The 27,633-nt window shown below is 42.1% G+C and overlaps 1 protein-coding gene across 1 annotated transcript; it reads right to left on the minus strand.

Annotated features, from left to right (window-relative positions):
- Positions 1-25,001, minus strand: LOC140407670 (dual E2 ubiquitin-conjugating enzyme/E3 ubiquitin-protein ligase BIRC6-like; the record flags this gene model as incomplete). The annotated part of the gene is made up of 6 exons (XM_072494998.1): positions 24,777-25,001; positions 11,345-11,490; positions 10,000-10,110; positions 3,605-3,822; positions 2,241-2,402; positions 1-78 (listed from the first exon to the last, which is right to left on the minus strand). Coding segments are annotated over exons 1-6 (918 nt in total), but the record flags the coding sequence as incomplete, so codon positions are not given.
- Positions 25,002-27,633: the final 2,632 nt, after the last annotated feature.

Here is a 27,633-nt window from a genome sequence, read left to right on the forward strand (position 1 = left end):
TTGCAAAAAACTAGATGTTTGAGGATTCCACTTCTCCTCTGGTCTTCCATGCCAGGTGTTGAGAATGCTTAAACAGACCTGGAAAAAAGGAACATCATACCAGAGTCAGAGATATGAATAAATAATGTGTAAAAATAAGTGTGCAAGGATTCTGTGGGACTTTGCAGAATTTCACATCAACATATTCTGTGAGCAACTGGCCACTGATTTATCCAACAAACAACAGCACATTATTTTTGATGATTTTTGAATTTTACAGCTCGAGTGTCATCTTGCACCAGCAACACAGAATGAAATTGACCGATAAGTGCCAATGTGGAAGACCACGTGACTATCTTAGCTATGAAAGGAGGTAATCGTAGGTTAATCCCTTGATGTCGCAAGTTTAAGAGTTGTTACAACAGCGCAGTTTAAAATAATGAAGAATAATTCCCACTGGTAGGGCAAACCAGTTACAGTGCACCCACCAGCATCAGCGAGAACCATTGGGAAGTACAAAGGCAAGATATATGGAGAACGGGCATGGAATTGAGATTAAAGAAGAGTTGAAAGGCTTGAGGGGCCAAATGGCATATTCCTATTTTTTGTTCATTGTACTTCAACCTGAAAAAAACATAGGAATTCATAGAATTATAAAATCCCAATAGTGCAGAAGGAGGTCATTCAGTCCATCGAGTCTGCACCGACCCTCTGACAGAGCACCCTACCTAAGCCTACACCCCACCTATCGCTGCAATCCCACCTAACCTTTTGGATACTATGGGGCAATTTAGCAAGGCCAATAAACCTAACGTGCACATCTTTGGACTGTGGAATGAAACGGGGGCACCGGAGGAAACCCACGCAGACACATGAAGAATGTGCAAAATCCACACAGCCACAAGGTTGGAATCAAACCTGGATCCCTGGCACTGTGAAGCAGCAGTGCTAGCCACTGTGCCACCCTTCCTCCATTATTTAATCCAACAGATCCTCAAATGCCTTCAAGGTTTATGCTACCACACATTTTCCAGGCATCCATTTTAATCATTGATTTCTTTGGTCGGAATTTAATGCCCCCTCCGAAACAAGTTTAGAGGCGGAGAGGCATTTAATCGGATGGGAGTGTGTTGGGTAGGGACCCCACTGCTTTCTTGCCTGTCAGGTATGCTTTTAGGCATTAGCACTGCTGCCTCACGGCGCTGAGGACCCATGTCCGATACCGGCTCTGGGTCACTGTCCGTGGAGTTTGCAAATTCTCCCAGTATCTGCGTGGGTCTCACCCCCACAACCCAAAGATGTGCAGGGTAGGTAGATTGGCCATGCTAAACTGCCCCTTAATTAGAGGGAAAAAATGAATTGGGTACTCTAAATTATAAATAAATAAATAAGTATGCTTATAGGTTCCCTTGTTGTCAGGCAGTACTTAATCAAGGGACTCTGCGTCAGGAAGGAGGCAGGACCACTGAAAGCCACACCCTTGCCCTTGCTGCCGACCCCTCTCCACCCTCACACGTTCCCATCCTGCCTCAGTGATCTGTGTCTTGGGTCCCTCGCTGATGCTGGGCCGCTGGTGGGTGCACTGTAACAGACAGATGCTGGCCTCCGATTGGCTGGCAGCTCTTGGGGGTGGAATAGGTGGATTTCTTCATCCCCGGGAAGGCCCACCACTGTCCAAATAAGTGCCTGATTAACATTTAATATGATGGGCCAAAGGAAGTGACATAGGGCTCTTGCTGGTTCTCCAACCGGTGATAAGACGACCCCTTATGCTTCGATTCAATTCCGCCCTTTGTGTATGAAGAATATCCAGACATCAGTGATCTAATCCTTCTTCCCCTTGTGTTGCTATTGAATTAGTGAGAAAGATGCCAGCAGTAAAAATTGACCCAAAACTGCAAAAACCTATTACCACAAAATGCAGTTTCTACATTTGGAATACAAATCATAAAAAAGATCATTTTATGCATTCCTTTCACATATTTCTAAAAGCCGGATACTAAAAATTGACTTCAATGATGCCATCCTTTTCTTCATTACAGATTTAGTCAATAAAATAATTTTGTTACTTGGAAACTCACATGCTTTCTTAATCCTAAAACCTGGCCTTTAAAGTAGATTTCACAGCATTACCTTACACAGTTTAAATTCATGCACGTACAAGCTTATCTTTGGTGTACAAAGTGAAAGATCCCTTTTCAGGATTTCTGAACAAATCCAGCTTTACTTGAACACAAATAACCTACAATGTATTTCCTTACCTTTCCATCATTGTAAAGGTTTGGGTTAAATCGTACACTGTGCCCTCCCGTGGTTTCCAGGTTTACAAGTGGAGGGGAGTTTGGATAATCTTGGGGAAAATATACATCAAATTCAAAACAGCCATTTGCATAAGGTGTATCGGATGGTCCTGTGATTAGAACCTGACGGGAGGAGGAAAGAATAATCAAAAACACTCATTCTGCTAAAATCATTGGCAGTTTACCATACAAAGTTTAAAAGAAAGCTGATGTATGCGCATGCAAGGAGATGACTACATAGACCCGATTCATTTTTTTTCTTTATAAATTTAGAGTATTCTATTCATTATTTTCCAATTAAGGGACAATTTAGCATGGCCAATTCACCCACCCTGCACATCTTTGGATTGTGGGGGTGAGACCCATGCAGACACAGGGAGAATGTACAAACTCCAGACGGACAGTGACCCAGGGCCGGGGTCGAACCCAGGTCCTTGGTGCCATGAGGTAGCAGCGCTAACCACTGTGCCACCGTGCAGTCATAAACCTGATTTATAACAGCTCCATAAACTGATCATAATGAATCCAATTGCTAACAAAAACCCAATATGCAGGAATTTCCAAAATCAGATCTTTCATCGTGTCCGGTTCCATACTTTTTTTTACACTGTGAAAAGCAGTTGGATTTCATATAGGAAAGAAGATCGTATAAGGATTTTCTGGGGGTCTAAACTTCTTTCAAAATGGAGTAAATTAGATTTTGTGGATTTTTATATAAATGGTGTGGCTCAATGTGCCAGTACCAGATGGTTACAAAGCTTAGTCCACCACAGTTTGAAGTTAATGTTTTATTTACCCTTGAAAACATTTTGGCTTTTGTCCTGATTAGCAATTCAATAATAAATGGAAAGTGAAATAAACCCTTCAAACTTAATTCAAAATAATGTTTATTTTTCTTTATTGCAAGTCATTTAATGTAACACTCTCTCACTCAGCCTTAGTTTAAGTCACCACATGCAACAAATGCTCTGGCCAAGAGAGCAAGCAGGTGACTAGTTACCAAATGTCCATCTGCAGCTGGTGACAAAGGTGCGAGAGTGTGGCCAGAGTCACTGATGCAGATGTGCTTTCTCAGTCATAAAAGCTTGGCATGTTGTTCAAAGTCTCTTTCGATAGTACAATCATCATTCATTATTTTCAAATACATGATGGTTCATAATGAACAATTAACATTTTGAATAAACTTGCAGCAAAATTTGAGATTTACTCCTCAGCGATTTACCCATGTATTGGGTAAAGCTCATAGAAAATCTATGGTGCAGAGAGACCAGTCAGCTCATCGTCTGCACGTCATAGCTATTTTAGCTTCAGTATTTTGCATTTACCTTCATGATATCCAATCTCTCCTCATCACAGCGCACAAACACACTGGATGAAGAGGAAAGAGGCAGAGATGTTGAGAGTGTGACAGCTTCCTGGGCAAGGCGTCTAGCTCTGGCAGCACTGTTAGCATCACTAGCATTCTTCACCTGAGACATGTAATGGTAATTTACTTTAAAGACCAATTTTCCATCATCATCTTCTGTGACCATCTCAGCAGTATCTAAAAAGTAAAACACGATTAAGTACAGGAATAAATTTGAGATTACGTTTTGGATTCAGAACATAGTTAACCGATGAAATGAGCAGAACTACATGGACATTCACTTGGAAGTGCTGTAACCTACAAGGTGATAGACCAAGAGCTGGAAAGTGGGATGAGGCTTTTGTGGCTGGCACAGATTCAATGGGCCAAATGGCCTCCTTCTGTGCCATATATTTTCTATTTCGTCTATTCTTCTTTATTGTTTTACTAACATTACTAACATGACACTCCATGTAATAATCCTAACCATCTTTTTCATTCAGCATGCATATCCAGTTCCATCATTGTGATCGTCAGATTCAGAATCACTTCAATTCACAAACTGAAATGGAAATCACCGACTTAACACTGGCATTTCTAGAAAACTAGTAGACTTTCACTTTCGGATACGAATACCAGCAAGAAACACAGGTTTCTCTAGCTCTCGCACAATATAGCCATATTGCAGGAGAACAGCTTTAAAATTCCAATGGAAATCCAGTCACTTTGCATAGCAACCTGAGTAATGGTATCTCCAGGTAGCTCAGTTTCATATCAACTCGGAAGCTTTGTGCTGTAGAGGGCAGCACGATGGCACAGTGGTTAGCATTGCCGCCTACGGCGCTGAGGACCCGGGTTCGAATCCCGGCCCTGGGTCACTGTCCATGTGGAGTTTGCACATTCTCTCCATGTCTGCGTGAGTTTCGCCCCCACAACCCAAAAGATGTGCAGGTTAAGTGGATTGGCCACGCTAAATTGCCCCTTAATTGGAAAAAGAAATAATTGGGTAAATTTTTAAAAAAAAGCTTTTTTTTGGATTGGATTGGATTGAAAATGTTTTAAAGAATTTGGATTAGAACATTACAGCCAATGGGTGTAAAAATAAAGGATCATCACTGGGTACATATTTAGGGCTCAGGGGATTAAAAATAAAACACTGTACATTCCAGCTTTTCCCATTATGTTCACTTTAAGCTTTATTTCTCAGCACTAAGATGTTGGAAGGATGTTTCCCGTGATTGGGAGGCAGGGTCTAGAACCAGGGTACACAATATCAGAGTAAGGGACAGACAGTCGAGGACTGAGATGAGGAATTTCTTCACTCGTGTGATGAACCTTTGGAATTCTCTACCTCAGAGGGGTCACATAGTATATTCAGGACAGAGATTGAGAGATTTCTAGATTAAAAAATTTTTTTTTTTTTTTTTTTTTTTTATAAAAGAGTACCCAATTATTTATTTTTTTTCCAATTAAGGGGCAATTTAGTGTGGCCTATCCACCTAACCTGTACATCTTTGGGTTCTGGGGGTGAAACCCATAGACATGGGGGGAGCATGCAAACTTGACACGGACAGTGATTTAGGTGCAGGATTCGAACCTGGGTCCTCAGCGGCGCAGAGATTTCTAGATATTAAAGACATCAAGGGATATGGGGAAAATGGCATTGAAAAAGATGATCAGACATGATCTAGCTGAATGGTAGAGCAGGCTTGAGGGGTCGAATGGCCTATTCCCACTCCTATTTCCTGTTTTACTACAACTTGAATCACAGACCAGATGACCTTCCATGAAGTTACGATTGCATAAATCTCATTTATGAGAAGTTGAGAAAATCCAAATGCTTATTAGACACATCCTTCATATGCTCACACAAAATTAATTAATTAATCTTTATTAGTGTCACAACTAGGCTTACACTTCACTGCAATGGAGTTACTGTGAAAATCCGCCAGACTACATGCCTGTTCGGGTACACTGAGGGAGAATTCAAAACACCTGTTCATTAAAACATTATGGGTTACATTATGTGGGTGCTCGTACTATATAAAACAATATGCCTGAATAGAGTGGTTTCTAGTGAATGGTTTTTCCCAAGGTGACAATTTTCTCATTACACCTTTAGCAAATTTTCACAACAGATTTAAGTCATTGGGAAAGATAGGCTGTGTTGTTAATCTTAAATGTGTACAAAAAATATAATTTCTATCTATCTGAATCATAATGATATGAAACTGAACTACATCCGACCAGTTGCTGGGTTGAGAAAGAAACTTGATTTAATATTTTGCCCAATTTGAGATTACAGCTAGAGAAAGGCAAGCCAAATTCCACCTCATTGCACAGGTAAAACACCAACAATTATTATTTATATTGCACCCTTAACACACTTCACAGGAGTGTAATTGGACAAGAATTGATTCCAAGCCAAACAAGGAAATACTAGGTAGGTTTCAAGGAACATCGTCACGTTGGAAAGAGAGGTGGAGACGATTAAGTAGGGAATTCCAGATGTTAGGCCTTAAGGCACTGCTGTCAACATTAGGCAAAGGGAGTGGAGTATGCACAAGTGACCAGAGTTGGAAGAACAGATTTCTTGCAGGGTTGTAGGATGGAGTTTAGCGGCAGGGGAGGACATAGAACATAGAGTGCAGAAGGAGGCCATTCGGCCCAGTGAGTCTGCACCGACCCACTTAAGCCCTCACTTCCACCCTAATCGCCGTAACCCATAACCCCATCCAACCTTTTTGGACACTAAGGGCAATTTATCATGGCCAATGCACCTAACCTGTATTTTGGACTTTGGGAGGAAACCGGAGCACCCAGAGGAAACCCACGCAGGCACGGGGAGAGCGTGCAAACTACGCACAGACAGTGACCCAGAGGGAAATCGAACCTGGGACCCTGGCGTTGTGAAGCCACAGTGTTAGCCACTGTACTACCGTGCTGCCCAAGGCTGTGGAGGAATTTAAAACATGAGGGTGAGAATTATTGCTGGGGGTTTTTCTAAAATTGAGACTTTGGTGGTCTGGAGCCAACATAGGTCAACGAGACTGGGGGCGACGGTTCAATGGGACTTTGTATCAGATTAAGACATGATCGGCAGGGTTTTAAAGTTTAAGGAAGGTGGGGTTTAAGATGATAAGAGAGCATTGGAATAGTTGCTGGTAGAGGCAACAAAGACCATTCAACGCTAGCTAAGCAGAGCTAGAGGTGCATCAGGTGATGATATGCAATTCAACATGTATGTGGCACAGAATAATAGAATATAGAGGATGAAATGCATATGTACCCACAACACTTCGACACAAGTTTTGAATCTCAGATATGTGTGTTAAATGATGATCAGGTGCAACAAAAGAATAACTACAATAAAGAATCAATCTATACAAGATCAAAATGTGCAGGAGTAGACCATGTGGCCTGTCAAGCCAAATATCTGTCCATCTCAGCCTTAAATGGGCGGCACAGTAGCAATGGGCAGCAATTCCCGGCTTGGGTCACTGTCTGTGTGGAATCTACACGTTCTCCCTGTGTCATAGATTATCATAGAATTTACAGTGCAGAAGGAGGCCATTCGGCCCATCGAGTCTGCACCGGCTCTTGGAAAGAGCACCCTACCCAAGATCCACACCTCCACCCTATCCCCATAACCCAGTAACCCCACCCTACACAAAGGGCAATTTTGGACACTATGGGCAATTTAGCATGGCCAATCCACCTAACCCGCACATCTTTGGACTGTGGGAGGAAACCGGAGCACCCGGAGGAAACCCACGCAGACACGGGGAGGATGTGCAGACTCCGCACAGACAGTGACCCAAGCCGGAATCGAACCTGGGACCCTGGAGCTGTGAAGCATTTGTGCTATCCACAATGCTACCGTGCTGCCCTGGGTCTGCGTGGGTTTCCTCCGGGTGCTCCTGTTTCCTCCCACAAGCCCCAAAAGACGTGCTATTAGGTAATTTGGACATTCTGAACTCTCCCTCCGTGTACCCGAACAGGCACCGGAATGTGGCGACTAGGGGCTTTTCACAATAACCTCATTGCAGTGTTAATGTAAGCCTACTTGTGACAATAAAGATTATTAAATTAAATATATTCAGTGGCGGTGCACCCACAACCCTCTGGGTTAGAGGATCCCAAAGATTTGCAATCCTTTGAATGAGGAAATTTCTCATCTCAGTCCCAAATGATCGGCCCTTATCCCAAGACTGTGCCCCCGAGTTCTTGATTCCCTAGCCAGGGAAATTAACATCTCAATATCTATCCTATTAAGCCCCATATCGAAGCTGCTCTCATGTACTCCCCTAACAACCTGTTAAAACAGCATTATTGGCAAAGAGCTAGGACCAATACAACACAATTATGAAATAAATCAAATAGGTCATCCACAAGTTTGAGTAGAAAAGAAATACGGTCCATCTCATTTTGGCAATCTCCTTGGGGGGCACAATATTTGGAAAGTTAATCAATCTTCAGAAATTAGCCTGTCGTCACAAAACTGCTTATAGTATCAGATCTGCACTGACAAAGATTAGGCTGCACATTTTAAAACCCTCTTCAGCGAGCTCAGGATCACCTATACACCAGGCTGATCTGCTGCAGAAAAAAACTTCCTTTGACTACAGATCTAACATGGTTAGGTACACGGTGGGAAACACTGGTGGATGAACATTTAATGCACCATAATAAATGGAAGCAAATTCTGCATACTCAGCCAAGATGTTCTAAATACTGCCGGCCTTTTATTGCCTGTGCCATGTTCCTCAGGGTACAATAAGGATTTGGACAGTAATAATTATTTCGATGTCTTGGTGGCAGGGGAAGAAAAACTGTGTCAGCTGCTTTAAAGAGCAGTCGATTAATCACTGCTCTGTAACCACTCTCAATATTTTAATTTTATTTTCTCACTGTTCAGATGTTTAACATTTATTTCATTATCTGGCACTTAGTCTGAAGAATCATTTTCTCAAAACACAGCAAGGTTTTCTGCCTATTTTGAAACAATCACATGATTTTTAAACGCACCAAGTAAAAAATAATTCCCAGTGTAAACATGGTCTACAGATGACTCGCTTTTATTCATCAGAAAGATGAAGGGCGCGATTCTCCCAGCCCCGCGGTGGGCCGGAGAATCGCCGCAGCCACGCCACGCCGGCGTGCGATTCTCCGAGGTGCGGAGAATCGGCGCCATTTGCGCCGGCGCGTTTAGCGCGGCGCCGATCGCGGGCCGCTGTCCACGGCCGGGCTGCCGATTCTCCGGCCCGCACGGGCCGAGCGGAAACGGCAGAGTCCCACCGGCGCCGTTCACCCCTGATCGCAGCCGGCGGGAACTCTGCGCGTAGGGTCGGGGGGCGGCCTGTGGGGCGGGGAAAAGCTTGGAACACTTAGTCTCCATTTCGGAGAATCATGCCCGAAATGCCCCTAGCGTGCTCCAAAAAAACACGAATACTATGCTCAAACACAGAATAAGTTGCAAAGACGCTTACCATTTATAGTGATTATTCATTTTCCTTCTAATTTCTCTTTGTTGTATTGTGTGGTATGTTCCAGATTGCTATGCAATCACACAACTTACAGGGGACATTTTCAAATACGTATATGGTCGATGGGTACTTAAAGGTCAGGCAGTGAAATTTTTTACCGACTTAACAGCGTTTCAGAATGTTGAATTTGTAACCAAATAAATTCAAGCAATAAATTTAAAATGCAATGCCCCAAACGAGCATGATTTAGAGAATTCCATTCACTGTTAAAAAGATGAAGCAGAATTTCTGGGCTTTGTTTAAAATCTCCCTGTTCCTCTCCCCCCTGAAGGCAACAACCATCTCAAGATGAAATTTAAAAATTCTGTAGTTTTCAATAGCCCTTCAGGTTCTCACTCAAAAATCCATTCAGGTGGATTGATGCTGTAACAGCGCAGTTAGAATATTGCCCGCACACCTCCTGGATGGTAGTCAACAGATGGAACCCTGGGGAGTGCTTTTCGCTCCAGAGCCTAGGGTGCTGACACAACATCAATATCAATGGGGCTGGTTCAGCACAGTGGGCTAAACAGCTAGCTTGTAATGCAGAACAATGCCAGCAGCGCCGGTTCAATTCCCGTACCGGCCTCCACGAACAGGCGCCGGAATGTTGCGACTAGGGGCGTTTCACGTAACTTCACTGAAGCCTACATGTGCCAATAAGCGATTATTATTATCTAGTTATATTTGATTACTGAGCGACTGAGGAGGCAGGAATTTTATATTTGCTCAGTATGCCGTCGGGGGAATAGCACAAATACAGCTTCAATTAAATAAAGCACACTACATAGGAAATTCTATGCATCCTATTTCAGATTATTTTACATGCTGTGTGTTAAATGAAACTTACCGAATTGCAGTTTTTTCATTGCAGCTACATATTTTTCTTCTAGAGAGCGCGTGACTGCTAACGGCCTCGGTCTTGTCATAGCTTTCTTTGTTGATTCTGCAATTTTCTTTTCTGAAACAAAAGGATCGGGGAATAAACATTGGAGCAAATCTAATTTCAGTGGCTTAAATAAGGGGAAGCTGGATAAGCACACGAGGGATCATGGAATAGAAGGATACAGAGGGGGTTGGAATAACAGGGGTGGAAAGAGACTCGTGTGGAGCATAAATGGCGACACAGTTCAGTCAGGCTGAAGGCCTGTTTTTGCACTGCAAATATAAATAGCCTGTACAATTCTGAAACAACGGGCCGAAATGTGCCCCGAAATTGCCATAAAAATGCAATGCGAGTTCTTTATTTTCGTTAGTTTGATCTTGTGTTTGGAGTTCAGGGATATCAGCTGGTACAGAGGCTTGACAGTTTTGCCACAGCATCCTTGGAATTTCTGCTCCTGATCACCACCGCCATTTCTGTAACTGCATGCAGACAGGATCTGGGCTCAGCTGTGAGGTATTTTACACAGAATATAAAATACAGGTTGTTGTTGCAGAACTTGTACATTAGCTAGATGATAAGTGATCCACAGCCCACTGACGTAATTCAGTTTGGAGGGTGGGGGGCAGTCAAAACCCACATAGAAAGCATGGGAGAGATAAACCAACTGTTACTCATTGGGCTGTTTAGCTCAAGGCTAAATCGCTGGCTTTGAAAGCAGACCAAGGCAGGCCAGCAGCACGGTTCAATTCCCGTACCAGCCTCGCTAAACAGGCGCCGGAATGTGGCGACTAGGGGCTTTTCACAGTAACTTCATTTGAAGCCTACTTGTGACAATAAGCAATTTTCATTTCATTTAAAATGAATTGCTGTGCAGAACGGAATTGATGAGAATAAAACTTATAAAATGGTGCAGTCTGTTAAATGCAATTGTAAATCTGTATAACAGATTTCTTTGCAAGTCTCAGCAGAAATTGGATAGTCATTGGATTTGAGTGTTCTCCGTTTATGGCTTGAGGGAAGGGACAGAAAGAGACAACACAGGTTTCTGTTGAAGATAGTGGCCAAAGTGAGTAGTTTTGTGGTTAAGCAGCAAATCAAAATGAGGGTACACTATACACATTTCCCAGTTGTGCAAATTGACATTTCTACAGCGAGCAGCAGGCTGAAATATGACAGAAATAATATTCCCACAAAAAAAATAATACTGCAAGGTTTGCTTTTTAATACTAAAACCTAGGTGTTCAAATCAATCTAACTATTGTCAAACAGTTACATTGCAAATATACACCATTAAAGTTGAGAGCCATACCTTGCGCTGCCTGTCGCAGGCTGGTTGTGGCCAATTGGACAATCTCTGCAGTTTGCTGGATGTCAGGTACAAGCAGCGTTAGTCCCTCAGATTCTGCTTCTGCTGCATCGCTCTTGGACCCAGCTTTGCTTTTATCTTTCTTAGATCTGTCAGAACCAAAGTGTAACGTTTAGTGGGTCTTATAGAAATTGTCCATCCAATTTTCTCAATACACATGCAGGTGAGATCATAAGCAATAGCACTGCTGTCAAACAGCATCTCCACAGCCCAAAACCTAAGTAAGCAAAGCCAATCCACGTCGTGAGATATTTCCATTGTAAAAGTAGACCCATTTCAATGCAGCAATCATCATTCTCAGTATCCAATATTCTACATACACCACTATTCATCAGGTCTTTGTCAACAGAATCTTGCATAAGTAGTGAATTAATGAAGTGTCAAAGATTTTCAACATTCAGACAGGCATTTTCCTGTTTCAAGTTTGCTGTGATTTGAAAACTGTGGCATTACATGCATAGGTAAGTGGACTCCCAAATGATCAGACTATTATTCCCATAATTTCTGGAAGAGAGATTTTAGCTGGCAGAAAACAATAATGCTTTTATTAAAACTAAAGACAACTCGCCTGATAATCCCAATGTATCTGCTGGGAATATAAATGGGCTGCAATCCCATTAAACATTAACAGTAACTGCTCTTCAAAGAAATTCACTGTGTGCAGTGTTTGGAGGCACTTCAATTTCACAAAACACGACACAGAATTTAAACTGTAGAACACCTTCACTGGCACAAACAGTTTAGCTTCTATTCTCTTTCCTCCAATATCAAATTTTCACAGCTGATCACTAGTGCTGTCAATTTCATCCTCTACTTTTGTTTGCATTTGTGTCCTTACAGAAACTTGGTTCAAGATTTTTGGGTTAATTATGACATATTAATTCAGCTATAAGCCAATGTCTAGTGAATGACTCTGTTATAAGAGTGCCGCACAAACGTACTTTGAATGATTACAACGCAGGAGACCTTAGAGCCCATTGGTCTATGCCAGTTCGCTGTATGGCAATAGTCCTCGTAGCCCTCAGCCCCAGCTCTATTCGTCGTAGTCCTGCAATTTTCTTCTCTTCAAAGTGCATTTCCAATTCCCTCTTTCAAAAGCCACTAAATCTTCCTCCACCACTCGCTCAGGCAGTGCATTCCAGATTCTAATAATAATCTTTATTGTCACAAGTAGGCTTACATTAACACCGCAATGAAATTACTGTGAAAAGCCCCTAGTCGCCATATTCCGGCGCCTGTTCGGGTACACAGAGGGGGGAATTCAGAATGTCCACATTACCTAACAGCACGTCTTTTGGGACTTGCGGGAGGAAACTGGAGCACCTGGAGGAAACCCACACAGACAAGGGGAGAACGTGCAGACCCCGCACAGACAGTGACCCAAGCCAGGAATCCAACCTGGGATCCTGGCGCTGTGAAGCAATAGTGCTAACCACTGTGCAACCGTGCCGCCCTGCATTAAAAACGCCTTTTCTCACCTAGCCTTTGGTTCTTTTACCAACCACTTTAAAAACTGTGTCCTCTGGTTCTTGACCCATCCTCCAATGGGAATTATTTCTTCTGAGACACCTCAGGATTTTGAACACCTAGATCAAATCTGCTTTCAACGTTCTCTTCTTCAAAGAGAACAATCCCGACTTTCCAATCTATTTGAAGTCGCTTATTCCTGGAACTACTCTCATAATTCTTTCTGCACCCTCTCCAATACCTTCACTTCCTTCATAGGGAACGGAGTCCAGAATTGAACACAAAAATCCATTTGAGGCTAAGCCAGTGTTTTAGAGGTTCCACATAACACTCTTATACTATAGGCCTTCCTTTATAAAGCCTAGCATCTAGTGTGCCTTTTTAAACAATTTCTGCTTTGTGCAAATATATCCCAATGGCTCTCTGTTCCAGCACCTTTTTAGAATTGTATTCTTTACATTGCCTCTCCTCATTCTCTCTACCAAATGCATAATTTCACACTTCTCTGCACTAAATTTCATCAGGTACGTGTCAGCCTATTCACTAGCCCCCTGAAGTCTATCATTATCTCCCCCACAGTTCAGAATACTTCTAGGTTTTGTGACCTGTACAGTCAAGTGCAAATCATTAATATTCAATGAAGAAAAGTAGTGTTCTGGTACTGACCCTATCTGTGCATTGTGCCCCAAGCTGTAAAATAGCCGTTCACCATCATTCTCTAAATACCTTTAGGAAGTTCGTATACACTGCATTGCCCTCATCAACCCTCTCTGAATTGGCGGCACGTGACTGCTGCCTCACAGCGCCCAGGACCCAGGTTCGATCCCGGCCCTGGGTCAATGTCCGTGTGGAGTTTGCACATTCCCGAAAGATGTGATGTCAGGTGAATTGGACATTCTGAATTCTCCCTGTGTCCCCCGAACAGGTGCCGGAATGTGGTGACTAGGGGCTTTTCACAGTAACTTCATTGCAGTGCTTATGTAAGCCTACATGTGACAAAGATTATTAAATTGCCCCTTAATTGGAAACAAAATAATTGGGTACTCTGAATTTTTTTTAAAAAAATTTTAAATCCTTCCTCAAGTATGGTGCCCAGAACTGGACACAGTACACCAGATGAGGCCTAACTAGTGTCTTGTATAAATTTAACATGGCTTCCTTACTCTTATTCTCAATGTGCCAATTAATAAAACCTAGAAAATGATAAGCTTTATTAACTGCTCTCTCAACATTCCCTGCTACCTTCAATGACTTGTATACATATACACTGGGGCCCCTTTGTTCCTGCACTTCCTTAAGAGTTTTTCCTTTTATTTTATACTGTTTCTCTGCATTTTCCTGCCAAAATGTATCATCTCGCACTTCTCTACATTGACCTTCATCTGCCACTTGTCTGCCCAACCCATCAACATGTCTATGCTCTTTTGAAGTTCAAGAGTATCTCAACAGTTGACAACACTTTGTGTCATCCGTAAATGTTGAAATCATGCCCTGCACACCAGTGTCAGGGCTATTAATATTTATCGGGAAGATATATATCAGGGTCAGGCAGCACATGGCACAGTGGTTAGCACTGGGACTACGGCGCTGAGGACCCGAGTTCGAATCCCGGCCCTGGGTCACTGTCAATGTTGAGTTTGCACATTCTCCCAGTGTCTGCGTGGGTTTCACCCCCACAACCAAAAACGATGTGCAGGGTAGGTGGATTGACCACACTAAATTGCCCCTTAATTGGAAAACATGAATTGGGTACACTAAATTTAAAAAAAAGGCATGGTCAGCCCTTCACAAAATAGTTTCAAAGACTAGTCCCAAAAGTTAAGAGGGCGGAATTGAAACCAGGTGTGCTGGCAAGACAAGGTAGTCTTGAACATTATTTGTTGTGCCCAGTTGTATGGTGTTGCGAACTGAAGAAATTACCCATCAAGTAACATGCTGGGGAAGGCAGAAGAATCTTGGTTAGATTGAATGTGCAGCACTTGCTAGTTCTATCAATTGAGGCTGGTAGAATTGCTGTGTTTCACATGCTGGACAACACCTGAATGGGCAAATCTGACTTCTGATGACTCTGGGGAAAGACAGCCCAGCCCATTGGAGCTGGAAACTGCAGTCATCGTTTGCTTTGGCAGAGGAAAACTAGCGATGTTAAGTGAGAGACGATTCCAAATTGCTATCGCTTGATTCTGCACAGAGATTTTCTCCCCTGTCTGCTCTCTCCCCACCCACTGACAAGTACAGTTTGAACCCATTACTGTTTTGAGTAATGCAATCTCTCCAGCTGTTCATTGATTCCAAACTAAGGGATGCTCTTATGCATTTAGATGATCGTTTGAGTGTAAATAAGATGAATTGAAATTGGTAATGTACCTATCACAAAACAGAGCCACCCACGGTGTCGAAATTACAATGACATGCCCCACAAATTCTCAAACACCTGGAGGACTATAACTATAGCGTTGGTTGAAAACAAAACTGAGAACTATTTGAGAGAAATAGTCATAGTTAGTGTTCTACGGTTATTTGGTGGGCCCTGCAGATGTGTACATGAGTGGAAAGAAGGGATGAATCACCTGCCATGGGGAATAATAGAAAATTGGATTACAAATTGGTTAGAAGGTAGAAAGCAGAGGGTAGGAGTTAACAGTAGTTCTGCAATCAGTTTTGTAAGGAAAGAGCAATATATGAAGAAGTTTTCTTTTTAAAGAAAGATAGAGATAGTGTCAGCTATTACTTTAAAAAAAAATAAAATGTAGAAATATGAGACTAGCAAAATCTCTTGAATGGGACACGCATCATTTTTAAACGGTGTCCTCTAGTTATAGACTCCCACAGGCGGGGAAACATCCTCAACATCCACCCTGTCAAGCCGTCTCTGGATCTTAAATGCTTCAATAAGAGTGCCATTCTTCTAAACTTCAATGAGTGTAGGCCCAACCTGCACAACCTTTCCTCCTAAGACAATGTCGTCATTCCAGGAATCAGCCGAGAGAACCTTCTCTGATGCAAGTTAAATCGCCTTAAGTAAATAGACCAAAACTGCACACGTTAGGTGTGGTCCCACTAATGCCCTGTACAGTGTAGCAAGACATTTCTACTTTTATACTCCACCCCCTTGCAATTAAAGGCCAACATCCCAATTCCCTACCTAATTATTTGCTGAACCTGTATATTGAGACTTTAGAGATTCTCTAAAATGCTGCCTGTTAGGAGGAAATACACAAGGAAGACGTGAAAAATTGGATCTTTTTCATTAGAACAATGCAGAATATAAGGCGATATAATTGGTCTTTAAAATTAAGAAGGGGTGGGATAGGGTAGATAGAAACAGGCAGTTTCCTGCAGTTCAGCAACCAAAAACAAAGAGCCATAGGTACAAGATTAAATGCATGAGATTTAGCTGTAGCAGGAGAAACCTCTTTATACAGCCTGCTGCAAACCTTTGGAATTCACTTCCATTGTTAGTTGTTGAGCCAGAAATTGCACTAACATTCAAGATTAAATTGGACAGGTGAATGAAGGAGAGGGGCTGAGGATTGTGGGAAAGCGGTGTGCAATTTGCTTGAGCGGAGTAAATAGCAACTCAAACTAATTGGGTCAAATGGCTTGTTTCTTGTTAACGTTTGTGCGTTTCTATGTATTCCTCTATATTCCATTGAGACTCAAAGGAGTGTCATCCATTGCACAGGAGGGTGCTAAACTGATGGAACTGTGCGCCATCATGTCTGCTCCCTCAGAAAGTGGAGAAACAAAATTGCTCAATGCAGGATTGGGCAAAAGCCAGTAAATTCTCCTGAAGAGACAAAACTCGGAAGGGCCAATTTCGAGGTTATGCACCACATACAAAGAATTAAGAGAGATGCCGAGGAAGAGAAAAAGGTCAAAGCCAGGCCAGCAGAAGTAACAGAAGTCCATGAAGGGCCTGCAAAAATTTAAAAAACATGAAGGTAGCAAGCTGGTAATCTGGTTGGCAGGTACCTTCGTGACAGATTTAAATGGGGACCAGGGAAGTTCACAAATAGACCAAAAGAAAATTGAGTGTGATGCCCCATGCAGCTGAAGAGCTACAGGGGAGTACAGCAGGAGTTGAATATCATCTTGGGAGCAGCAGCATTCCAGGGACCATGGAACAGGTTAGGGGAAAGCACATTCCCAAAATAGAGGAAGGAAGGAAAGGGAATATACCCAAAGCAAACAACACTTAGGGAGACCACAAGGAGAATGTCAGTGAAACTGATGCCGGGTTAACCATTGTAAGCCAAATGAAACACACTGGGTTTTAAACCTCAATCAGGACAGCAGTGCTAAAAATTCACTTAAAGTGAAGTGCTGGGCGGCAGTCCAGAATTCCTGCAAGAGACAAAATCAAATGACAGCCCACTAACCTCATAGAAATTAGAATTGTACGTGTCTGGGTTTGAGCGAATAAAGGCCCAGGTAACAGAGGTGGACAGCGAGGGGTTCAGAAGCAGACCAGGCCAGCAATCTGGAAAATTTGCACACCCAAGAGCCTCTGTGTTAAGCAGCATGAAGGTAGGACCAATGAGAAGTACAAAATACTACCCCATTACTACAGGTAATCAAGAGCAGCTTGGCTGTAACCAGCAACCTGAGAGCTAACAAGCCATGAAAAAATACCAACGCCTTCAGACGATAGTGAATCTGGAATGACAGCAAGGTAAAAAAGGACAAGATTTCTGACAAAATTATCTGTCATACAAAGAGAATAAAGCAAACTCAGAAACCTGAAACAATTCTAATCTGTACAAATGAAGACAAGTTTTGTTTGTGACTAGAACCTAAAAGGGTAAAGCAATGCAAGAGCATGTTATCCACAGTCTAATGGATTATCTTGGTACCAAAAACCACTGTAAAACATAACAGATACAATTAGATTAAAAATGTGAATGAGAGTGCATGTGTTGTGTTTAATTCTCATAATATTTGGATGTCTGTAATGAAACGTTCATTGAAATTTGTGTTTCTTTCCTTGTGAGATGGAGGTGCCACGATGATGTACCTTGTGCAGGAGGGCTATTAATCTGTGATTTAATTGGCTGATCAAACTATATTACATAAGAACATGAGAACTAGGAGCAGAAGTAGGCCATCTGGCCCCTCGAGCCTGTTCCACCATTCAATGAGATCATGGCTGATCTTTTGTGGACTCAGCTCCACTTTCCGGCCCAAACACCACAACCCTTAATCCCTTTATTCTTCAAAAAACTATCTATCTTTATCTTAAAAACATTTAATGAAGGAGCCTCTACTGCTTCACTGGGCAAGGAATTCCATAGATTCACAACCCTTTGGGTGAAGAAGTTCCTCCTAAACTCAGTCCTAAATCTACTTCCCCTTATTTTGAGGCTATGCCCCCTAGTTCTGCTTTCACCCACCAGTGGAAACAACCTGCCCACATCTATCCTATCTATTCCCTTCATAATCTTATATGTTTCTATAAGATCCCCCCTCATCCTTCTAAATTCCAACGAGTACAGTCCCTGTCTACTCAACCTCTCCTCGTAATCCAACCCCTTCAGCTCTGGGATTAACCTAGTGAATCTCCTCTGCACACCCTCCAGTGCCAGTACGTCCTTTCTCAAGTAAGTAGACCAAAACTGAACACAATACTCCAGATGTGGCCTCACTAACACCTTATACAATTGCAGCAGAACCTCCCTAGTCTTAAACTCCATCCCTCTAGCAATGAAAGACAAAACCCGATTAGCCATTTTAATCACCTGTTGCAGCTGCACACCAACTTTTTGCGACTCATGCACTAGCACACCCAGGTCTCTCTGCACAGCAGCATGTTTGAATATTTTATCATTTAAATAATAATCCCTTTTGCTGTTATTCCTACCAAAATGGATAACCTCACATTTGTCAACATTGTATTCCATCTGCCAGACCCTAGCCCATTCACTTAGCCTATCCAAATCCCTCTGCAGACTTCCAGTATCCTCTGCACTTTTTGCTTTACTACTTATCTTAGTGTCGTCTGCAAACTTGGACACATTGCCCTTGGTCCCCAACTCCAAATCAGCTATGTAAATTGTGAACAGTTGTGGGCCCAACACTGATCCCTGAGGGACACCACTAGCTACTGATTGCCAACCAGAGAAACACCCATTAATCCCCACTCTTTGCTTTCTATTAATTAACCAATCCTCTATCCATGCTACTACTTTACCCTTAATGCCATGCATCTTTATCTTATGCAACAACTTTTTGTGTGGCACCTTGTCAAAGGCTTTCTGGAAATCCAGATATACCACATCCATTGGCTCCCCGTTATCTACCGCACTGTTAATGTCCTCAAAAAATTCCACTAAATTAGTGAGGCACAACCTGCCCTTTATGAACCCATGCTGTGTCTGCCCAATGGGACAATTTCCATCCAGATGCCTCGCTATTTCTTCCTTGATGATAGATTCCAGCATCTTCCCTACTACCGAAGTTAAGCTCACTGGCCTATAATTACCTGCTTTCTGCCTACCTCCTTTTTTAAACAGTGGTGTCACGTTTGCTAATTTCCAATCCGCCGGGACCACTCCAGAGTCTAGTGAATTTTGGTAAATTATCACTAGTGCATTTGCAATTTCCCTAGCCATCTCTTTTAGCACTCTGGGATGCATTCCATCAGGGCCAGGAGACTGGTCTACCTTTAGCCCCATTAGCTTGCCCATCACTACCTCCTTGGTGATAACAATCCTCTCAAGGTCCTCACCTGTCATAGCCTCATTTCCATCAGTCACTGGCATGTTATTTGTGTCTTCCACTGTGACGACCGACCCAAAAAACCTGTTCAGTTCCTCAGCCATTTCCTCATCTCCCATTATTAAATCTCCCTTCTCATCCTCTAAAGGACCAATATTTACCTTAGCCACTCTTTTTTGTTTTATGTATTTGTAGAAACTTTTACTATCTGTTTTTATATTCTGAGCAAGTTTACTTGCTCATTCAGAATATTGAACTGTTAAGATGTCACCAAATAAAGACGGCTGTCCCTGGTATTACCAACTGACCAGTTTTCTGTAAGGATCCAATGCGGAGTTCAATTAAGACATGCCCAGACATGCTTATAAAATTTCACACCTTCTGATGCCAAAAGTACATGAAAAGATACTGTACTGGACTTTGCACTTCTTATAGAATTTACAGTGCAGAAGGAGGCCATTCGGCCCATCGAGTCTGCACCGGCTCTTGGAAAGAGCACCCCACCCAAGGTCCACACCTCCACCCTATCCCCATAACCCAGTAACCCCACCCAACACTAAGGGCAATTTTGGACACTATGGGCAATTTAGCATGGCCAATCCACCTAACCTGCACATCTTTGGACTGTGGGAGGAAACCGGAGCACCCGGAGGAAACCCACGCACACACGGGGAGGATGTGCAGACTCCGCACAGACAGTGACCCAAGCCGGAATCGAACCTGGGACCCTGGAGCTGTGAAGCATTTGTGCTATCCACTTCTAGAAGACTATCTCTCAAGCTGGGGTAGGAAGTCTACCAGGATAATAGCTATATGGAGAGGTGTTTTCCCCATCTCAAGATGGATAATTAATCTTTCAGAAGCTAATGGCTGGGACATTACAGAACCTAATCACCTAAGCCATGGGACAATAGCTGCAGTCTGTACACACATGAGCTAAGTAAAGACTTGCTGAACTCTTTATGGGGAGAGAGGGCAGGTGACTAGATAATAATTTTTGAAATCTCTGCAGCACACAAGCTGTCAAAATAGTTGTCTGGAAGAACTTGTCAGTGGAGCAAGTTAAGACCTCTTTCAGTTTAAAAAAAAAAGCCAGCACAGAGTTGTTGAAGATCGAAAGGGACCTCCGGTGCAAAAATCATCGATTTTTGGCAAAGGCAGATTACATTTTGAAAATAAATTGTCTCTGGCAAATGTAGTTACACATGGGCTTCAACTTCTGGAATTTTAAGACCACAGAGGAAAAAAATCTGCCGCAGCCACAGAGACCAGTAAAGGACTCAGACAGTAAACTCTCTATTTTTCACCGTCTCAATTTGCATTTTAATTTGGTCAAAAGGTAACTCCCCATTTAATAGATTGATGTGGAGATGCCGGCGTTGGACTGGGGTGAGCACAGTAAGAAGTCTTACAACACCAAGTTAAAGTCCAACAGGTTTGTTTCAAACATTAGCTTTCGGAGCACTGCTCCTTCCGTCATTCAACTGAGGAAGGAGCAGTGCTCCGAAAGCTAGCGTTTGAAACAAACCTGTTGGACTTTAGCCTGGTGTTGTAAGACTTCTTACTATTAAATAGATTGTAATTCTATATGCTTGTGTGTGTGTGTTTGCGAGCGTGGGTTGCGACGGTCAGACAGGGTTTACCTTTCAAACTAGTTGTGTGTCTTTATCTGGGTGGGTTTTTAACCCAATATAAACTACCACTTTTGTTTAAACTCAAGCATGCCTGCCAGACTGGTTCCTTTGCAATCAGCATATAAATAGTTAAACACAGGTAGCACGGTAGCATTGTGGATAGCACAATTGCTTCACAGCTCCAGGGTCCCAGGTTCGATTCCAGCTTGGGTCACTGTCTGTGCGGAGTCTGCACATCCTCCCCGTGTGTGCGTGGGTTTCCTCTGGGTGCTCCGGTTTCCTCTCTCAGTCCAAAGATGTGCAGGTTAGGTGGATTAGCCATGATAAATTGCCCTTCGTGTCCAAAATTGCCCTTAGTGTTGGGTGGGGTTACTGGGTTATGGGGATAGGGTGGAGGTGTTGACCTTGGGTAGGGTGCTCTTTCCAAGAGCCGGTGCAGACTCGATGGGCCGAATGGCCTCTTGCTGCACTGTAAATTCGATGATAAATACCCTCACCTGTACAAATTCAGAAAATAAATTCTGTTTCAGTCAGACTTGAATGGTGGGATAGAGGAGTCACTTCTTACCCCTCAAGAGGCGGTAACAAAAGTCCTGCAATTTCTTCCCCCCTTTAAATTTTCATGCAATTTTCTTTTGAATCTTACTATTGAATCTGCTTTCACCACCCTTTCAGGCAAAGCATCCTGGATCACAACTCGTTGCATAAAAAAATGTTTCCTTATGCCACCTCTGGTTCATTGCCTGTTTCATTACCTTTAATCAGGGCATTCTGGTTACCAATCCTTCTTTCACTTGAAAAGATTTCTTATTTACTCCATCGAAACCATACACGATTTTGCCCACATATAATGCTCTTTGAGGCTGATAATTGCAACAATCTGCAATACTTGCTGACAAAAAATTCCAAATTTCATGTTGAAATCGTGATGGGATAAATTTAATGCAGCAGTATTTTATGAAGTTTTTTTTCTATTTCATGGGGTTTTAACTGAAACTTTTTTTAGAACCTTTAAAATACATGTAAAAATAATTATACCGTCATTCCCTGCACTATGTGGCCAGGGGACGGTAGGGAAATAATTTATCTTGCCATATTTATGTACAAGTATATGAAGGGGACGGTAGGGAAATAATTTATCTTCCCATATTTATGTACAAGTATATGAATCTATAGGAGCTGAAACATTAAAATATCTACTGATAAAACTGGATTATCTAGATTCATAACCAAATGTGTTTTATTCTGATTAGTTGTTTTATATAAGCAATGTCTGCTTGTATAATATTTTGATCCCTCATCAGGCTAACAACCTGCACACTTAAACAAAAATCGTTGTTATAAAAAAATCCATGAGCACTTTCTGCTGGATGTCAATGAGTAGAAGGAATAAGATGTCTTGTCAGTATTAGGCAATGTAGAGACAGAAGATGATAACAGCTTTATAGCTCAAAGGCAAGATACAATACTGGATGAAAAAAATGCCTGCGCAATCAAGACCAATCCAAAGTTAAAATGACCAATTTATGAACAATATTCGTAAGAGTGAATGCGATTTTCATGGAGAATTACTTTTAAAATCATCTTTCATGAACAAAACATCTTCCGCAGTGACACATAATTTATTGTATTATGCAGATTGATACAGAAGAATTACCAGGAGCACCAAGAGGTCACTGACATTTACATCACTGAGTCAGAAGCTACATTTTTGTGTCAAGTGCAGCCAGTAGATAATGGGAAACAAGAGTTCAATATTAATAAGGTGGAATAACAAGAAATGAACCAGCATGTGGAAACCCAGAGCAATAACAGAACCCTGGATTTCCCCAGGACCAAAGTCCAAATTTCACTTTTAAGTGATGCTCAAAAGTTTCTACTTCATTTCGGCAGGTTTAGCCACTTGGATGAGAACGCCTAAATATCAGACTGCTTTAAACAATCCTCACCTATACGAGCCAACCAGAACGCCACCAAGGGCACAAGGAAAAAATCCAAGGCCTTCAAATGCCCCAACTCTCCTCAGTCTCAGTGAATGGTAAACAGTTGGTGGCAGTAATAAGCATGCACAGGAAGACATTTTGGCGATAGAACCAATTCCAAAGAAATGGCAAAAATATGGTTTCCTCGATCAGAATGTCTTGTAAATAACTTCAATTGTGTTATTGGCGCCAGCTGGAAGCTGTATAATCCGTAATTTATTTTTACCTCAGATTTAGGGAACGGGCTGTCGTGTTCAGAAACATAATGTACAATCATTTAGTGCTAAAACTTTTTAACACATTAACTACAATATGAATAACCTCAGCTGAAAAGTCCACGTCAATAGTCCTTTGGTTTAAGATGATTTTGTTGCTAACAACAATATCAATAATGTGGCACATCAAACAAGAAGAATATTTCAAATGAATGCTTATTCATGTTTAGTCACGATGTTTAGTCATGATAAGGTGTCAGGTTAACAATTCAAATGCTCTATGGTCAGTGTAGAAAACCGACAACTGGGTCATTTGCTCGTCAATGATGTAACATTTACAGGAGATATGGTGGGAGCAGTGCAAGTACAGGTTGTGACAGTTCAGTTTAAACATGCTTCATCAATATTTGGCATCTCAGCATTCATTCTGAAAATATGAAATGAAAATCACTTATTGTCACAAGTAGGCTTCAAATGAAGTTACTGTGAAAAGCCCCTAGTCGCCACATTCCGGCGCCTGTTCGGGGAGGCTGGTACAGGAATTGAACCATGCTGCTGGCCTGCCTTGGTCTGCTTTCAAAGCCAGCGATTTAGCCCTGTGCTAAACCAGACCCAAAGCCATATTCAATCAAATTATTTAGCTTTAGCAGGCTCCTCATTCTTTATGATGTTCAACCTCCACATAAAAATGAACAGTCAGTCATTTAAGGAGGAGGAGAAACAAGGGGATATAGTCAGCAAAGATTAGGTGCAGAAGAGACCATGATAGTCAAGCGATCCTACCCCTTGGATGTGCAAGCAGGCCTCATTCAGCAAGCTTGCGATTATTCTCGAGGAGAAAGTTGAATAGGCAAAAGAAAATGGTGGCTTATGCCAAGTTGAACTGGCTGAGAGAAAACAGAGAGAGTAGACAAAGGATGAAGACCATTTTATGATAGATAAACATAAGAAATAGGAGCAGGAGTAGGCCATCTGGCTCCTCGAGCCTGCTCCACCATTCAATGAGATCATGGCTGATCTTTTGTGGACTCAGCTCCACTTTCTGGCCCGAACACCATAACCCTTAAACCCTTTATTCTTCAAAATGGATGGTGGAACATTCTTTGTCATTCAAGCTTCAAAATAGCACTGAAAACTAAAATCTTCAGTTTTGAATGAGGCAGCTTGATTCAGCCTAGCTCTCTGGAAATTTTAATAAATACCCAATCTTTCCCCTTTCTACTTGTCTAAAACTAAACTGCGTCCCGGTTTGCTTTTTTATTTAATACCTCACTTACTCGGATTTTGGACTGCAAAAGAATGTTGGCCTCGAGTTCCTAATAACTGAATGACAAAATCAGTTTGGAGCACCAGAACATACCTTAATCTGTTGGTGTATGTATCCACACATGTTTTCATTTTTGCGAGTAAAGTGCCAACAGAAGTCTGTGTTTCAGAATGCTCCTCATCCTCCTCACTGTTATCACCAGACAAAGGCAGTAGAAGAGGCACAAGGGATATGCACGAAGCAATGGCACGCAGCAACTCCAGTAGAGCTCTATACAGAGGAACATGCCTGGCCATGTCAAGCACTGCAGAGAAATTAGAGACAAGTATTAAAAAAAATAGACCCACACCAATGCAAAACCGTGACATGGCTCTTCTTACAAAATAAATCCCCAGAAATAAGTATATGAGGAACCGTGCAGATTTTCAGGAAATTTTGATTTAGGGGTTCAAGTTGAGGACGATCAAAATCATTTTGCCACCACAGAAGGAAGGCTTCCAACCACAAACTTCAGGTTGGATTCAGACCCAAACTCACTGAGTGCTGAAAAGGCAACGTGTTAAAAATTATACTGCACCGACATTTTCAATCGACTGATATACATTGCAGTGATATTAAGTATGGCAGAAATTCAACAGAAATCAAATAAATCAGTGAGTGATACATATGGCTGTAAAATATTTAAATGCAGTTTTCTATATGCTGACACAAACAAATTAACAGGCAACACTACTTTGTTGTATTTTTACTGTGCTCATGGAAATGTCAAAATCCAGTGTACAAATCAGGCTTGCATCAATGCAAGGGGTTTTCTCCAAGATAACTGCTCATTCATCATTCCTCATATTTAAGAGTACAGCGTCAGTTTCTTGAAAAAAATTGTAGCTACACAATTTAGCATTAAAAACTATGCGCCCTGGTTTTCAATACCAGCTATGATTGAACCAACATTCTCCCCCCCCCCCCCCAAGGTTGAATGCGCTTTTTTCATTTAAAAAATGCCAGTTCAGGGCAGTGGCGCAGTCACTGCAGTCTCACGGCACCGAGGTCCCAGGTTCGATCCCGGCTCTGGGTCACTGCCCGTGTGGAGTTTGCACATTCTCCCCGTGTTTGCGTGGGTTTCGCCCCCACAACCCAAAGATGTGCAAGGTAGGTGGATTGAACACGCAAAATTGCCCCTTAATTGGAAAAAATGAAATGGGTACTCTAAATTTATTTTTAAAAATGCTGTTTGAAAGCAAAGGCATTGGTAAAAGATGCTGCCCCACTAAGGACCCTGGTACGATCCCAGCCGCCCGGGTCACTGTCCATCTGGCCTTTCCACATTCTCCCCATGTCTGCGTGGGTTTCCACCCCATAACCCAAAGATGTGCAGGTTAGGTGGATTGGCCACACCAAATTGCCCCTTAATTGGAAAAAAAATTATTGGGTACTCTAAATTTTTTTTAAGAAAGACGTTGCCCGTAGAATTCCGCATTACATTCCTAAATTCATCTCTTTCTGACCAGCATCGTAATTTTTTTTTAAATGCAAGACTCTTGAAAAAAATAAAGACATAGTTTTACTTATAGAGACCCTTTGAGAAGAGATTAAACGGCATCCATTTCAAATATTGGGTTACATCTCCAGAAACAGCGGCTAGAAAATTACTGCAAATTCTGAATGTTCAAATTAATTACATACAATTTTAAAAAGCATGAAATAATGTAGCATACTATACTGCACTATCTGCATTTATATTGCAGAGCTTCACTGTACCGTAACTGCCCTTTCCTTTCAATGTCCTGGATAAATTCCAAATATTTAACAGCAGTAACATTTATGATTAATGTCGCAATATTCTTGCCTACATCTGCTTCCAAACCATTTACTGCCAGCACTGTACACATTGCCATTACCTACATGTTCAGACAACAATATGAAACCACTCTTGCTTGGATGACTTAAAATGAAACAGAGATAGATGCATAGAGTGGATATTAAACTACCATCTAGTATGTTTAAGTTCTTTTAGGTACCTTTGTTGCTTAACATTCATCGCTACCTTTCTCTCATTGAAAAACTGCTTACATATTCCAACCTCGAACATCGGGGGAAAAAAACAGAACAAGAACTATACCAGTCCATTACAAAATCTACTGAATGCTTACTGAGCAAGACAGATGTGGAATAGAAATAAACTGCAAACAAAAAATGCATACAAATTCTTGATTATATTTCGCAATCATAAATAGCGCCTGTCATCACTTTTGGTGGACAGGAAGAAAAGTGACAGGAATTTTCAGACATCAAGGGCTTGTTATGAACTGAAACCAGAGTGTGTTGGGGGTATTAAAAAGTGAAAAGTGCAGGGTGCGACCCCCAAGTGCTGCATGGGTCGCATCATTTTTAAGGTGTCAAATATCAGAGCACCTAAACATCACATCATGGAGAGATGGGATGCTTGACATAACTAAATTGGATTCCTACAATTGGGAGTCAGATTTGAAGATATAATGCTTCCCAGAGGATTGGGAAACTTAAAAAAAAAAAAAAATTTTTTTAAATTGTAGCTAATTCATTTTTTCCAATTAAGGGGCAGTTTAGCGCGGCCAATCCACCTACCCTGCACATCTTTGGGTTGTGGGGGCGAAACCCACGCAAACACGGGAGGAATGTGCAAACTCCACACGGACAGTGAGCCAGAGCCGGGATCGAACCTGGGACCTTGGCGCCGTGAGGCAGCAATGCTAACCACTGGGCCACCGTGCTGCCCGAGGATTGGGAAACTTGACAATGAAACAGAGTGGGAGTTGCAGTTGCAGGCTCTGCAATGTAAGTGGCTGTTTAAGCACTCCTCCAGAGCCAGTAATACTCTCCTCAAGAAGCCTCTGAATTCCCCCAAGCAACACTTGCTTTCCCTACAGCTCATGAAATTGTTCAGATCCTCCCCTATCCCCCGCAACAGCCC

The sequence above is a fragment of the Scyliorhinus torazame genome, unplaced genomic scaffold, assembly GCF_047496885.1.
Source record: "Scyliorhinus torazame isolate Kashiwa2021f unplaced genomic scaffold, sScyTor2.1 scaffold_1776, whole genome shotgun sequence".
Classification (NCBI taxonomy): domain Eukaryota; kingdom Metazoa; phylum Chordata; class Chondrichthyes; order Carcharhiniformes; family Scyliorhinidae; genus Scyliorhinus; species Scyliorhinus torazame.